The sequence below is a fragment of the Ovis aries genome, chromosome 17 (genome assembly GCF_016772045.2).
Source record: "Ovis aries strain OAR_USU_Benz2616 breed Rambouillet chromosome 17, ARS-UI_Ramb_v3.0, whole genome shotgun sequence".
NCBI lineage: Eukaryota > Metazoa > Chordata > Mammalia > Artiodactyla > Bovidae > Ovis > Ovis aries.
In genome coordinates, this window is record NC_056070.1 from 64,437,012 (window position 1) to 64,451,710 (window position 14,699).

Consider the following 14,699-nt stretch of genomic DNA (forward strand, 5'->3'; position numbering starts at 1 on the left):
GCTTAGGGGTGCAGAATGTTTCGACGTGTTTGACCTTTCCAGTTACCCTGAGAGGGCAGAGCTGCTGCTGTCCCTTGAATCGAACAAGGAAATTGAGGCTCCAGGAAGTGAAGCCCCGTTTTCATGCTGACGTGGCCAGTTAGCGTCCCAGCTCTGGCGGAGACCTGGTCTCTGACATCCTGGCCAGCGTCCACACCAGCCTGCATCCCAGGTCGTGCGCAGGAAAACCCGCGACCTCTCCAGTCCAAACTGGAAGGCCGCTGTGGCGGTAGCAGGGAGCCCGGCAAAGGGCAGAGAGCCACGTGCCAGCGGGCCTGTGAGCCAGCTCAGCGCCCACCACGCAGGGCTGTGTCCACTTCGTGTGGAAGGACCTGTAGGCGTGCCAGGCCTTTCCCGAGTCCACCTTCCTCCCTGCAGAGGCTGGAGGGCTGCTGTCCGTGTCTTCTCGCACAGGAGTTTCCCCTCACAGTCGCTGTCCCCTCCTGCTGGACTCTCCTGCCAGGGTTATCTTCTTACTCTGTTGTCTCCCAGCCCCTCAGCCAGCCTCTTTGGAGCATCTACTCTTTAAAAAATTGCTCCCTACAGCTATTTTCTTTTAAAGCTAGATCCTTGATTTCCTTCCTCCCCTCTCCCCTTCCTTCTTTCCTGCTTCCACCTGTCACCTGACTCCTGTTCATCCTTAGAGGTGTCTCCTCAGGGAATCTCCGTGGAGGTACCAGACTCAGGTGGCAGGAAGGCAACCTCGTGACACTTAATTTTCACTCCACTTAGCTCATACCAGTGTCGCGTTGGTAATGTAGACTCTGTGGTTTCCTAGTGAAAAAGACAAGTAACAACTACAGCTAAACTTACCCAGAGCCTGCCTTAGGCCAGGCGTTGTTCTGAGTGCTTTAGATTCATGTTGTTGCATTGGTCTCCGGACAACCCCAGTGAGAGCAAATTCCTTATTATTCCCATTTTATAGGCGAGGAAGCTTGAGGTCCAGATAGGTTAGGTGAATGTCCCTAAGGTCATACAGCTGATATGTGGAAGAATTAGGATATTCCTCACCCCTGCACTGTACTGGGGGCACTGACTGTGTGTCAGGCACTGTTCCAGGACTTTCTCATGGCACTAAATGAAGTCTGACCGTTTCCTGTGCTGAGCCCTTTGACCATCACCGTAAGAGGCCTGGGCTGGAGTGGAAGGAAGATCTGTTTGGCTCCCAAGCCCATGCTCCAGCTTTCTGTTCGACTTGTGCTGTCTTTGACTTTCGATCTCATAGACCGACCACTCTGCTTTGTTAAGACTATAAACCTCTTGAGAGCAAGATCTAAGTTCAGTTGTCCTTCTCCTCCTTACCTGGTAGTGGGCCTGTGTTACGGTGGCTACTCAAGGAGAGTGCTCTTGAATGAGTGACCGAGGTAGTACGATGGGTTAGGTGTCTGCGTGAAATGCATAATAAGCCTTGTTGATGGAACCATGGGTCTGCCAAAAGTTAGATAAAGAAGGGACAAAGAATTTCCTCATTTTTAAAAGTATATAATAAATATTATGCTCCATCACTAAAATCTCCTTGCCATCCAAAGAAAAGATGGAGGAAGAAACTTGAGAAAGAAGAGATGAAGTCCCATTATGAGCTCTCATGTTTAAGACAGGAAATGCTGATTATATCCAAAGCCACCCATCACTCCACGCCTCATTAGGGATTTAGAAAATGCACTATTTAATCGGGGTCAGTCAGGCACTGAAGGTTTTACGATCCTTGTGGGAAAACCCGGCAGCCCGTGGTCACAGTGCCACCTGGAGACAGCATGTGGAATTACATGCTTTCTGTCCCAAGCCTGGTCAGAATTCATTTTGCAAAATGCATTTCCTGTTGAGTCATTGAAGTCCCACTTCCTAACTGTTTCTCTGCCGACTTCGTGCTTTGATTAAATCAGTACTTGTTTTCTGTTCAAAATTTCTGTCCTGCTTTACTTTCAAATTGCCAAGTTCAATGTGGAGCTGTTTTACTGATCATAAACCCTTGAATAAAAACAGGGGAAAGCAAACAGGTAACACTAGAGGGTAGCAGATACCCACACTCCAAGAGAGGGGGCCACAGGCCAGAGTCTCTTTTGTTCGGAGGAGAGAAGCCTGGTCTGGGTGATGGGTGGGAAGGAGCAAGGTCGGCCCCCCTTGCCTTCCCATGCTGGTTCACATCTGCCTTAAAACCCGCTGAATGATGGAGCATTCAGGGGAAATTAGGTGGTTTTCCTAAGCCCTCAGAAGTCAGGTTTATGAATAATCCCATAATTCACGACTTTCCTACAGTCCTCAGACTGGCACCCTTTTTGTTCTGATTCTTTGCAGGACAACAGAACCGAGCTGAACCTTAGCCACTCCTAATCCAGACTCTGCCTCCACTAAGCAATTGAAAACAGACAGTTGTTTGTCTCCTCCTTAAAAATCCCCAACAAAGGAAAATTCTGTTTCTCACTTGTTCCACTGTTGAGCATGATTTTTTCCACTGGCAAGTTCTAAATTTGTTACGAACTAGTTGCATAAACTCTTTTATGTTAGAAGATTTACTTAATCTTCATACAGAAGAAAATAATTGTTTTAATCTTCTCAAAAGTTTAAATGTTATTTAATATCTGGTTTTAACAGCTTTATTGAGATTTAATTTACATATAGCTCACCCATTTAAAGTGTACAATTCAGTGGTCTTTAGTATATTCACAGATATGTGCCACTTATCACCGCAGACAATTTTAGAATGTTTTCACCACCTCAGAAAGAAACCCCATGTTCTGAGCCGTTGCACACGCACACACACACCCCCAGCACTAAGCAACCACTAATAAACTTTCTGCCTCTGTAGATTTTCCTTTCTGGACGTCTCATATGCATGAATCCTACAATATGTGGGTTGTCATCACTGGCTTCTTTTACTTAACCTAACATTGTCAAGCTTCCTCCACGTCGTAGCATCTGTCAACGTGTGCATGCTCAGTTGTGTCCGACTCCGCAATCCCGTGGACTGAATCCTGGCAGGTTCCTCTGTCCAGGGACTCTTCCCCACCCGGGGATCAAAGCTGCATCGACAGGCGAATTCTTTGCCACTGAACCCACAGGGAAGCCCAGTGTGTCAGGACTCCATCCTTTCTTTGGTCATGTATTCCTTTGTGTTTCACATTTCTGGTATTCGTCGGTTGCTGGACATTTGGGTTGTTTCCGCCTTTTGGCTGTGATGAATAATAATAGGTTTATGGTGCAGAACATATATTTTCCTTTCTCTTGGGGAGATACCTAGAAGTGGAATTGCTGGATCATAGAGTAACTTTGTGCTTGATCTTTTGATGAATTTCTAAACAGTTGCCCAAAGCGGCTACACTCTTTTTCATTCTAGCCAGCAGTGTGTGAGGGCTCTAAATTCTCTACATCCTCCCCAATACTTGTTGGTATCTGTCTTTTTAATTCCAAACTTCTAGTGGGTATGAAGTGATATGTTATTGTGGTTTTGATTTGTGTTTCCCTGGTGGCTGATAATGTTGAACAGCTCTTCATGTGCTTTTTTGCCATTTGTATATCTTCCTTGAAGAAATATCTAGATTTCTTGCTCATTTTAAAAAATGGGATTACTTTTCTTTTCTTATTGCGCTCTTTATATTGTCTAGAAAAACTCATTTTTCAGATATATGACATAAATTATTTTCTCTCATTCTGTGGGTTGTCTTGTCCCTTTCTTGATGGTATCCTTTGAAACACAAAAGTTTTTAATTTTGATGAAGTCCAATTAAGGTTTTTCTTTTGTAAGAACATTTCTTCAGTATTTGTTATAAAACTCTTAGGTATCTTTTTATTTTCCCAATGTAAAATTATAGAAAATATGATGTTTGAAAAACTATGCCGCCACCCAAGAACCTCTGGTGGATAGAGTTTGCTTTCCCCTCAAGACCATGGGCTTACCTAGGGGTTTTCACCCCAGTGCTTCTTTTTGTGGGTGCTTGCTTCAGTCATTTTTTATTTTTCTTTCAATTTTTTGGTGTGGTTCTAACTGGAGAGTTTTTAACTTAACAGTGAATATAAAATAAAATCTCCACTAATAGTAAGTAGAAGCCAGAGAGACCTACCATTTTTAGAGCTTATGGATATTTTGTTCTTTGTTATCCTACTCCACTTGAAAACCAGCTATTCATGTTTCACCACATTCTATGTTTCACCCGGAGACCACTGTGCATTCTGTTTACGCAGTGAGGCTTCCCACAGGATGGTCCCAGTAAATGTGATAACAAAAGCCGACCACTTTCATGTGGATCACCTTTCTTCCTCTTCCAACAGGTATGGCAGATCCCAGAAAATGGACTCACCCTTTCCCTGACCGAGCCCGTGGTCATCTTAGAAGGCCACTCAAAGAGAGTTGGCATCGTAGCCTGGCACCCGACGGCCCGCAACGTGCTTCTCAGCGCAGGTAGGAGCTGAGCGGCCTCTGCTTTTCTCTCCCCCTCACTCCCCACAGCCCCGTGTTGGGGGAGCAACAGACATGCTCCGACTGTGCTGGCAGCTGTGAAATCAGAAGAACCCAGGGTGGGGTGCAGGTGTCCCCCAACCCACGTGCGCCCGTGTGTGTGTGTCTGTTAAGGCCACTTGGGCATATCCAGTGGAAGCTGTGGACTTCTTGTCTAGAAGCAGGAACGGACATGCACTTCCTTAGTGTGTCTAGCACTTTGTGACGCTAGTGAACCTCAGCAGCCACGGTTCCCGCTGGGGCCCCCACAGCCCTCTGTTGTAGTTACTCCTGATGTGGTAGAAGGAGCCCAGGTAGGAGTCAGGAGCTCTGGTATTGCTGCCAATGTTGGGTTGATCTTGTTAGTTTAATATGTTCTTTCCTTTTAAAAATACTTCCATGTTTCTCCTTGTAGTCCATGTATATTATAGAGAATATATATAAACAAAAAGGAGAAAATAAAAATCACTTATAACCCCATCACCCAGAGGAAACATCATTATTACCCCATTTTGATGTTTCCAGAAGATATTTCTGTGTGCATAAATGATTTTACGCACAAAGAAGGGTTCAGACTCTTTCACGTGACCTGCTTTCTGCACTTGCTGGTACACTGTGGTCCTTTTCATACATACTGTGTGATATTTTTAATGACTTCATTAATAGTCCATTGTCTGGATACCTCTGTTTATTTAGTTAGTCTTCTGTTTTCAGACATTGAGGTTGTTTCTGCTTTTTTACTGTTAAACAGCACTGCAGTGAATCTTGTGACCAAGTCCTAGTTGTTCCCTACTGCTTTCCCGCTTGTATAGTTTCCAAGTTTCATCTTAAAGAAATCTTTTTCTTTCTTCAGAAATATGAGTGTTTATCTACTATCATAGAAGCAACACAAAGGACAGGAAGGAGCTTTGTTGGGTGATGGAAATGTTCTAGATCTTGACTCTGATAGTGGCTAGATGAGTATATATATCTGTCAAAGCTTAACCAATGTATACTTTAAATGAGTGCCTTGTATGCAAGCTGTACCTTAAAAAAATTGGCTTATTAAAAATGCAGTGCTAATGTTAGTGGTAGAACTTTAAATTCTTTCACTTTATCAGTAAAAAGGAGGGGAGAAGTCCAGTTTTTAACTAGGAATGAAAGGTATTTGTAATATAGTACGTTAATTTAAAAATCTAATGCCTGGTGCCTGTTGAAACCAAGAACTGCTTAAAAAAAGAAAAAAGATTCTGTTTTTTTAAATCACAATTGACTATAACTGGGAACCCTTCCAGTGTTTTACTCAGAACCTCAGTCTGATAAGGAGAAAAAACAATTCCAAAGGTGGAATTCCATCATGGAGAATACCCTACTGCCTGCCTCATCAAGGTCAGACCTAGGGTATCATCGGCAGACCAAGCCCAATCTCCCTTGTACAAGCTGAGGAGAATGGTTGATTGCAGCGTTGTGTATATTTTAAGACTATATGATCCATCCACAGTGGCTGGAGTTACTTACTTGCCTGTGATGAAGGAGGAAGAAGACGGGTCAAGTCTCCATCCCAGAATTTAGTTCCAACTCTTCATACTGTTGTGCAGCTTTTTCACCCATTTCTTACTTCTAGAGAGATGGGAATAGCAGACCACCTGACCTGCCTCTTGAGAAATCTGTATGCAGGTCAGGAAGCAACAGTTAGAACTGGACATGGAGCAACAGACTGGTTCCAAATAGTAAAAGGAGTGTGTCAAAGCTGTATATTGTCACCTTGCTTATTTAACTTCTATGCAGAGTACATCATGAAAAAAACACTGGGCTGGAGGAAGCCCAAGCTGGAATCAAGATTGCCGGGAGAAATATCAATAACCTCAGATATGCAGATGACACCGGAGGAAGCCCAAGCTGGAATCAAGATTGCCGGGAGAAATATCAATAACCTCAGATATGCAGATGACACCACCCTTATGGCAGAAAGTGAAGAGGAACTAAAAAAAGCCTCTTGATGAAAATGAAAGAGGAGAGTGAAAAAGTTGGCTTAAAGCTCAACATTCAGAAAACGAAGATCATGGCATCCGGTCCCAACGCTTCATGGCAAATAGATGGGGAAACAGAAAACAGTGGCTGACTTTATTTTGGGGGGCTCCAAAATCACCGCAGATGGTGATTGCAGCCATGAAATTAAAAGACGCTTACTCCTTGGAAGGAAAATTATGACCAACCTAGACAACATATTAAAAAGCAGAGACATTACTTTGTCAAAAAGGTCCATCTAGTCAAGGCTATGGTTATTCCAGTAGTCATGTATGGATGTGAAAGTTGGACTATAAAGAAAGCTGAGCACCAAAGAATTAATGCTTTTGAACTGTGGTGTTGGAGAAGACTCTTTTTTTTTTTATTTTTTTGAGAAGACTCTTGAGAGTCCCTTGGACTGTAAGGAGATCCAACCAGTCCATCCTAAAGGAGATCAGTCCTGGGTGTTCATTGGAAGGACTGATGTTGAAGCTGAAACTCCAATACTTTGGCCACCTGATGAGAAGAGCTGACTCATTTGAAAAGACCCTGATGCTGGGAAAGATTGAGGGCAGGGGGAGAAGGGAACGACAGAGGATGAGATGGTTGGATGGCATCACCGACTCAATGGACATGAGTTTGGGTGGACTCCAGGATTTGGTGATGAACAGGGATGCCTGGCGTGCTGTGATTCATGGGGTCGCCAAGAGTCGGACACGACTGAGTGACTGAACTGACTGAACCCTTAGGTAACTTAGCTGTCCTGGTTATCAGTAGCTAATTTTTCTCAGTGTTTGCAGAATTGGCTTATTGACAAGAGTTTTGCCTTCAGGATGTCCATCCTTCATGTTGCTTCCTCCTTGTGCTGATGTCCTAGAAGCAGCAAGTGGTGCTTCTTTTTAAAGGGGCTTCGAGGACAGGGGGCTGACCGTGGAGGGAAGATGACTTGATGAGCTGAGGGGCTGTGGCTCAGCTGACCTGTGGCCTCTTCGGGGATCACATTCCGAATGTATGTGCCTATTTAATGGCAGTTTGTGCTTCTCAAACCAGGCCAGTCTTGGCCTATTTTTCCTTCCTTTTTGAAGATAAAAATCTGCTATGAGCAGATGGCTGGGCATTTCCGTTCACTTACTGTAATTTACATGCTTTGGTCCAAGACTGTGTCTTACAGCACCATTGATTGCAGTAACCTCCTACCCAGTCTTTGTCTTGAGCCTCCTAAACAGTTATTTAAACCCTTTATTTTTAGTTTCTCCGGAAAAGAAAGAAGCTATATTCGTTCTGATGCATGTTTTACTAGAAAAGGAAACTTACAGTCACTCAGGGTCCACCAGCCCAGTTAACTCGTATTTTGAGGAAAATAGGATTTTATTTTCTTGCAGTTCTTTGTTTTTGTTTGCTTGGTGTTCTTGTTTGTTTCACATGAACCCAGACTTAACAAGCTGTATTTTTCCTTTACCATGTTTGTTTTACACAAATCTCTTTTTTCTATGGTCGTTTCAGGTTTTGACTCCTGGCAAGTGGGGCTTCTTATAATTAGCATCTTCATTTCAGTACATATGTGTATTTATCCTCCCTGTGCTTATGGTTTTCACAGATGTGTTGTTGTGCAGGCATTTCTCATCCCTGAGGGTGTGATTCTGCTTGCTTGCAGGCTGTGATAATGCCATCATCATCTGGAACGTGGGGACCGGGGAAGCCCTGATAAACTTGGACGACATGCATTCAGACATGATTTACAATGTCAGCTGGAACCGGAACGGTAGTCTGATCTGCACAGCCTCCAAAGACAAGAAAGTGAGAGTAATTGATCCGAGGAAACAGGAGATTGTTGCTGTAAGTATTCTTAGGGCAACAGCCGCTGTATTTATAGTGCTCCAGTGGGTGAGAGCTTTCTGCTTTTTAACACAGACCAGAGAGGCTGGGCTGCCAGTCCGTGGACCCTTGCTGTGTACAGAGACCCAGCTGTGAATCAGAAAAGGCTTGTCCGGGCTTCTGTCTCCCAGTCGCCCTTCTCTTCAGAGCTGTGCATATGCAGCTTTTACCCAAGCCTTCCTGGTAAGACTTCCTTGGTGGCTTAGATGGTAAAGCGTCTGCCTGCAATGTGGGAGACCTGGGTTCAATCCCTGGGTCGGGAAGATCTCCTGGAGAAGGAAATGGCAACCCACTCCACTATTCTTGCCTGGAAAATTCCATGGACGGAGGAGCCTGGTAGGCTACAGTCCATGGGGTCGCAGAGTCGGACACGACTGAGAGACTTCACTTTCTTTTTTTCACTTTCTCCCTCTCAGTTGGCAACCATTTTTCACAGAGAGACAATTTTTTAAAATCAGTTTGCTTAAGAATTTGCAAGTCTAGGGCTTCCCTGGTGGCTCAGTGGTGAAGAATCCACCTGCCAATGCAGGAGGCATGGGCTCAGTCTGGATCTGGGAAGAGCCACATGCTGTGGGTCAGCTAAGCCCACACACAGCAACTGTGGAGCCCGTGCTCTAGAGCCTGAGACCGCAGTGCAGGAGCCCGGGCCCCTCAGCAAGAGAGGCGCTGCAGTGGGAAGCCTGCACAGCACAGCTAGAGTAGCCCCCTCACCACAAGCAGAGAAAGCCCTCACGCAACAGCAGAGACCCAGCACGACCAAAAGCAATAAGCAAGAAACATTGAGTTGAAGATACAATATCACCCTTAAAAAAAAAAGACTTGGCAGGTCTAGATCAGCTAACCCACCGAGTTTTAACCGCATGCTGGCCTAGGACTACAGGTAGCTCAGTGGATTCCCTCCCCTGCTCCTCAGTTGGTTGTTAAAGGGCCTGATGACGCCGAGCGTTCTTCCCTCAGCAGAGCATCCTTTGTCCTGCCCTCTGAGCTAGGCCTCCGCAAAATCACACATTATGACAAAGATGGACGGGCAGGCCTTCAGTCACTTCTCCTCTACTCTGTGCCCCGTCACAGCCCTTCTCTGAGAAGGTAGCTCTTGCCCAGCATTGCTTTTTATGTCAGGCGACAGGCATGGCCAGTGCTTATCAAGGCCCTGTGCATGTGGTTTCTCCACTAGAACCTTCCATAGGGCAGAGCTGGTGGGCTCCCACTGAACAGATGAGGCCAAGGAAGGGGTTAACCAGACTCGACTTCCTGTCCCTGAAACTGCTGGATGCCATAGTGTATACCCACCTTTAGGTTATTACCATACTTTTGAAAAACAGATGTTTGGCAGAGCCCTTTCACATGTTTTTGCTGAGGCTGGACTGGAGTTGGTGGCAGGGGCTGGTGGAGGGCTGAGGCCTTTCAGTCCAGGCCTGGCGTGCTTGCTCGCTCTCCAGCCGAGGGGCCTCGGCCAGATCCCTCGGTGTCTCTGCTTCCTCCTCCTTCAGGGAGGGGAGGTGGTCAGCACTGATGTGTGCATATCACACATAGGTGCGTGCACAGTCACACCTTTGATGTGAGTGGCATGTGGGGTGTAGCTGGGTTCACTGAGCCCCCTCTCTCCCTCACTTTTCCTTCCTGCAGTCTGACTATGTGTAAAGTGCCTCTTTGCTTTCTCACCCAGGAGAAGGAGAAAGCACATGAAGGAGCCCGACCCATGAGAGCCATCTTCCTGGCCGACGGCAATGTCTTCACCACTGGCTTCAGTCGCATGAGCGAGCGGCAGCTGGCTCTCTGGAACCCGGTACGTGCCGTCGCGGCCCTGCCACCCCTTCACAGCCTCGAGCCTTTCCTTTTCTGAGCGCACCTCGAGGTGTCAGTAGATGGTAGGGTTCTTGGTGTCATATGCTGAACTCCCGCTCATCTTAAATTGGATGTGATGTTCTCATCCTCACTGGAGACTTACTGCTGAGTGTGTTTTAAAAATGCATGCTTGATGCTCCCAAGGAGTCCATGTTTACTGTTGTTTTTCGAAAGAATGCGTGAAGAGTCCACTGTCTCAGACTTGGGAAGTAAGTTCTAAACTTAGTTAAAATGTTTTCTAAAGAGCGTGATCAAATGTCTAGATCAAAGTAGTCCTGCTTGGGGAAATGTTCCTGACAGCACAAGTGGGGAAAGTACTGGGACTGCGTGTAGCTCGTGTGCTGCAGGAAGTAGGCCAAAGCAGTCGTCGCCCCGCGCTGGACCGTGGGGTTATGGTGAATGGGATGAGTTTTGTATTTTTCCTATACCTTTTAACTTTCTAAAGAACATGAGTTTTTTTTTTAATAAGAAAAAAGTACTTTAAAAAGAAAGTAGTCACAGAAGAGAAGGACTGTCTTGTGTCTCATGGGATCACACTGATGGGTGCATTAATTATGCAGTCAAGTCAACACACTTCAGTGAGCTGGATCTCATATAGTATTCTTACTGGTAATTACACATATGAATATTACATGTGTGTTGTTTAAACTTTCATTATTTTAGGGAAATGGCTAACTTAGAGATGAAAGAATGTACCATCTTATGAAAATTCATCTTTTAAAATGTGTGTGTATGTACGTGTGTTTGTGTGTGTGTACATATATGTGTGTGTGTATATATATACTTTTTCTTCCAGAAAAACATGGAGGAACCAATTGCTCTTCATGAAATGGACACTAGCAATGGGGTTTTGCTACCTTTCTACGACCCCGACACTAGTATCATTTACTTATGTGGCAAGGTAAGCAGTAGTTTTCCTGTTTGATCTTAAGTTTAATCCTGTAAGAAGAAAAGTTTATCCTTCAGAGCTTTAGTAGATGGGCAGTTGTATAGAGCACTTTGTAGATACGAGCTTTTGACAGCCTCAGAGACTCTCCAGAGGGTTCTCACTCCTGGAGTTCTGTTAAGAGCCAGATCTTGGATTATGTGGCCCAACTCAAGTGTCAGAAGGTGACATTCATTACAGGAAGACCCCACACGAAACTCGGAACCCCTTTCTGCTGCCTGCTGATCTCTGCCTAACTGAAGTGCTGGCAGTTTTATCTTCATTACTGTTACATCATTTTAGAAAGCGGTGGCCTCAGCATCCCTTCTTTTTTTGTAGGTTCAATAATCATAAAGAACTTTTGTAGTTGAAGTAATTGAATTAATAAAAATAAATCTGTTGATGTGTTCCCTTCCCCAAACCTGTCAGATAGTCCCTCACTGGGTGAAGCTGGGGGTGTCTTATTATTACTTCTGGTTCACAACTGATGGAGTGAGCTGCAGACCTGCTTGACATTTTTATAGGTCAGTTACTTGGAAACTGAGATCTTGTCTGTTTCCTTGAAAGTTGTACTTGCGATGTTAACAGCATCCATAGACCACATCGTCAGCCAGATGTTACTAGCACTGGGTGGAAAGTTATTGTGAGTATGTAGAAAGCAGTGTGTGATTAGCTTGTCTTCATTGCTTTAGACAGTTGCGTCATTGAAACAGATGGAGATCATGGGAAAGGAGAGGAGGGTGGAGCACTGCCCAGCTCTTTATCACTTCTTCCACAGACCTCTTCTGTCCCCTCTGCCAGGCAGGACTGCCTTCATTCTCAGTTTCATGTAACTGCATGATAGTTATTTATACTCAGGCTAGTGTACTCAGGTCTTCAAAACACTCTGGACCATCTACGCAAAATGATCACAGAACCTGACAGATTGCAGTGAGATAGCATTCCAATCTGAAGTTAAAGGGTGCTCGCTGAAACTAATGTTTCTTCACTAGAGAAATCTTACTTCTCCTGTTGTCTGGTGTTAGTGCCCTCAGACCTGTGCCATGAAGGAATGTTAAAATCATTCCTTTGGGCGATGAACCTTTCCTCCTCGACTGCCTCGGTGTCAGATGCAGTGCAGGACAGTCAGAGCCCTCAAGAAGAGGCTGTTTGGAGGGCATGCTAGCCTTGCATGAGCGAGGGCTTGTCCTGCCAGAAAGCAAAACCATCTGAGGCCAAGCCTCGTAAGGGGAGGAAAAGGTCAGCACTGTAGTGGAGTCCCAGTCAGTGCTGAGTTCAGGGAGGAGTCAGACGCCCACCTAAACCAAGTGTTTTGGCTCACGTCTCCTGTTTCTCGTAGGGCGACAGCAGTATCCGCTACTTTGAGATCACGGACGAATCCCCTTATGTCCACTACCTCAATACATTCAGCAGCAAGGAGCCGCAGAGGGGGATGGGCTACATGCCTAAGAGGGGACTCGATGTCAACAAATGTGAGATTGCCAGGTAAAAGAATTGATCTTGGAGAGCATTTCGAAGGCTTACGCCGTCCGTGTTCTGTGAGAGCTGGTGACTCTGCTGTGCCCAGTCTTTCTACCTCTGTGTGTGCAGTAGAATCGTAGAACTGGTGTCTCATTTCCTTCTTAGAAACATGGGATTTGAGAGCAAGAAGGAACCATTCAAAGTCATTTACTCCAACTGTGCCCTCCCCGTCCTCCAGATTATAAACTTGAAACACAGCAGTCAGTGGCTTCGCTGGGGTGACCCACACCCTGATTCAGTGACATCTTTGTCTCTCGTCTGCAGGCTGCAGCTTGGCCAGTGCCCCTGGCAGGCAACCAGGGAGCCTGTCCCCAGGATGGAACTGAGGGGTGGTTCTCCTGCCCTGTGGGGGGATCTGCCAGGGTCCTAACCAGCTCATGGACCCCATGGATCTGAAACTAGAGAAGCAGAGATCCATAGCCGGTGTTAGGTTAGTTGGCTTAGGAAGCTCATCTGTGTTGTGTAACATCTGCCTCTCTCTGCTACTCTGTGGAGTTTTTAAAAATGCATATCCCCTGATGCTAGTGACTTTCCTAAGGGGCAGGCTTTTTCCTTAGTACCAACCGACTGCTGGCCATTTTAAACAAAATAACTAGCACAGCATTAGCAAGCACATGATCATGCCACACATCTTTATAACTCTGCGTTTACAAAGTGTGCTAAGCTGGCCGCACAGATAACTGACACATCTGTAAAAATAAAAGAAGTTTTCATGAGCCCATTTTTATATAATCACTGCAGGGTTTTGTTTTTTTTAATACTTCAACTCTATAGCTAGAATAATGAAGCTGTCACAAATACTTCTAAATTGCGGTTTAAAGTAATCGAAATGTGGTTCAAGGACTTCCCCGGTGGCCCAGTGGTTAAAACTCTGTGCTTCCACTGCAGGAGCCACGAGTTCAATCCCTGGCCAGGGAGGCAGGCATGCTGTACAGGGCAGCCAGAGGCAAAACGTGGTTCAAGACAGGCTGAATCTGAACTTTAAAATTACATTCAGAATTTGGGAATGGGTTTATGCTACTGTCATCTAAAAGTTTGAAGATACCATAGTCAGCCCTTGGAATTTGCGTCTTCTGAATCTGTGGATTGAAAATACTGAGGGGGAAAAGTTCCAGAGTTCCAGAAAGCAAAACTTGAATCTGCGGCATGTGGGACACGATTTACTTAGCATTTGCGCTGTGTTCACAACTGTTTACCTAGCATTTACGTCATCCTAGGTGTCATAAGTCATCTAGGATGATTTAGACTGTAAAGCACTGCACCATTTTGTGTAAAGGACTTGAGAGCAATGGATTCCCGTGTTTTGGGGCATCCTGGACCCGTCCCCCGTGGATACCGAGGAGCGACCATTTAAGTGGGTCAGTCAGGATGCCTCCTGTTTACTGTTGCTGGGGTATTGTTGCGTGTGGGGCACTGTGTTAGCCACATGGCCCAGGTCCCCTTTTCACACCGTGAGGTGGGTGTGGGTATACCCCCTTCATGAATGAGGAGCTCAAGCCGGCTGAGATGGCCACAAGCCCCGGGCTGGGAGTGGAGCTGGCCGTCCAGCTCAGGCCTGTCTTCCCACCACTGAGCTGACTGCACAGGTTTGGGGTTTGGTGTTCCTACTCTTCTCATGCTCTGAATAATTCCAGATTTTTCTTGAGTGTTACCCCTGATGTGGTTTGCTCAGATGCCAACATTTAATTCCTAGGATTATTTTCATTTCCTTTTTAAAAACCCTGTTTATACTTATGAATGTTCACCACCTCATGTTGGCGGAAGACCTGGCATCCAGGTCACAGAGACCCTCAGAGTGGTGGGTGTCCATTGTCTCCTGGCTGTTGCCTCGGTGGTTTCCTCACAGGCGGTTCCTCATTGGTGATGTTGACCATTTCCCCACAGCTCGTCGGCCCCCGATAAGTGGCACTTGACTGTCACTGTAGCGCATGGCCTCTGCCCCTGGTTCACGGCCCTGTCCGCCGTTCCCTGGCATAGCTCCTCCCACGTCCCCTTCCTCCTCTGTGGATGGGAACACTGAATTCTCCCTGCTCACCAGGATCTGTCAGATGAGGCGATGGGCAAACGCAGCATGTA

At 45.8% G+C, this 14,699-nt stretch overlaps 1 protein-coding gene across 4 annotated transcripts in view; it reads left to right on the forward strand.

Moving 5' to 3' along the window:
• The window catches only part of CORO1C (coronin 1C), a 79,440-nt gene that overhangs the window by 60,801 nt on the left and 3,940 nt on the right, over window positions 1–14,699 (forward strand). For all 4 annotated transcript variants that reach the window (XM_060400805.1, XM_060400806.1, XM_027956653.3 and 1 more), the window contains exons 4-8: window positions 4,306–4,435; window positions 8,112–8,293; window positions 9,999–10,118; window positions 10,974–11,078; window positions 12,442–12,587. In XM_060400805.1, the coding sequence (XP_060256788.1) occupies window positions 4,306–4,435; window positions 8,112–8,293; window positions 9,999–10,118; window positions 10,974–11,078; window positions 12,442–12,587 (683 nt within the window). The remainder of the gene's footprint in view (window positions 1–4,305; window positions 4,436–8,111; window positions 8,294–9,998; window positions 10,119–10,973; window positions 11,079–12,441; window positions 12,588–14,699) is intronic.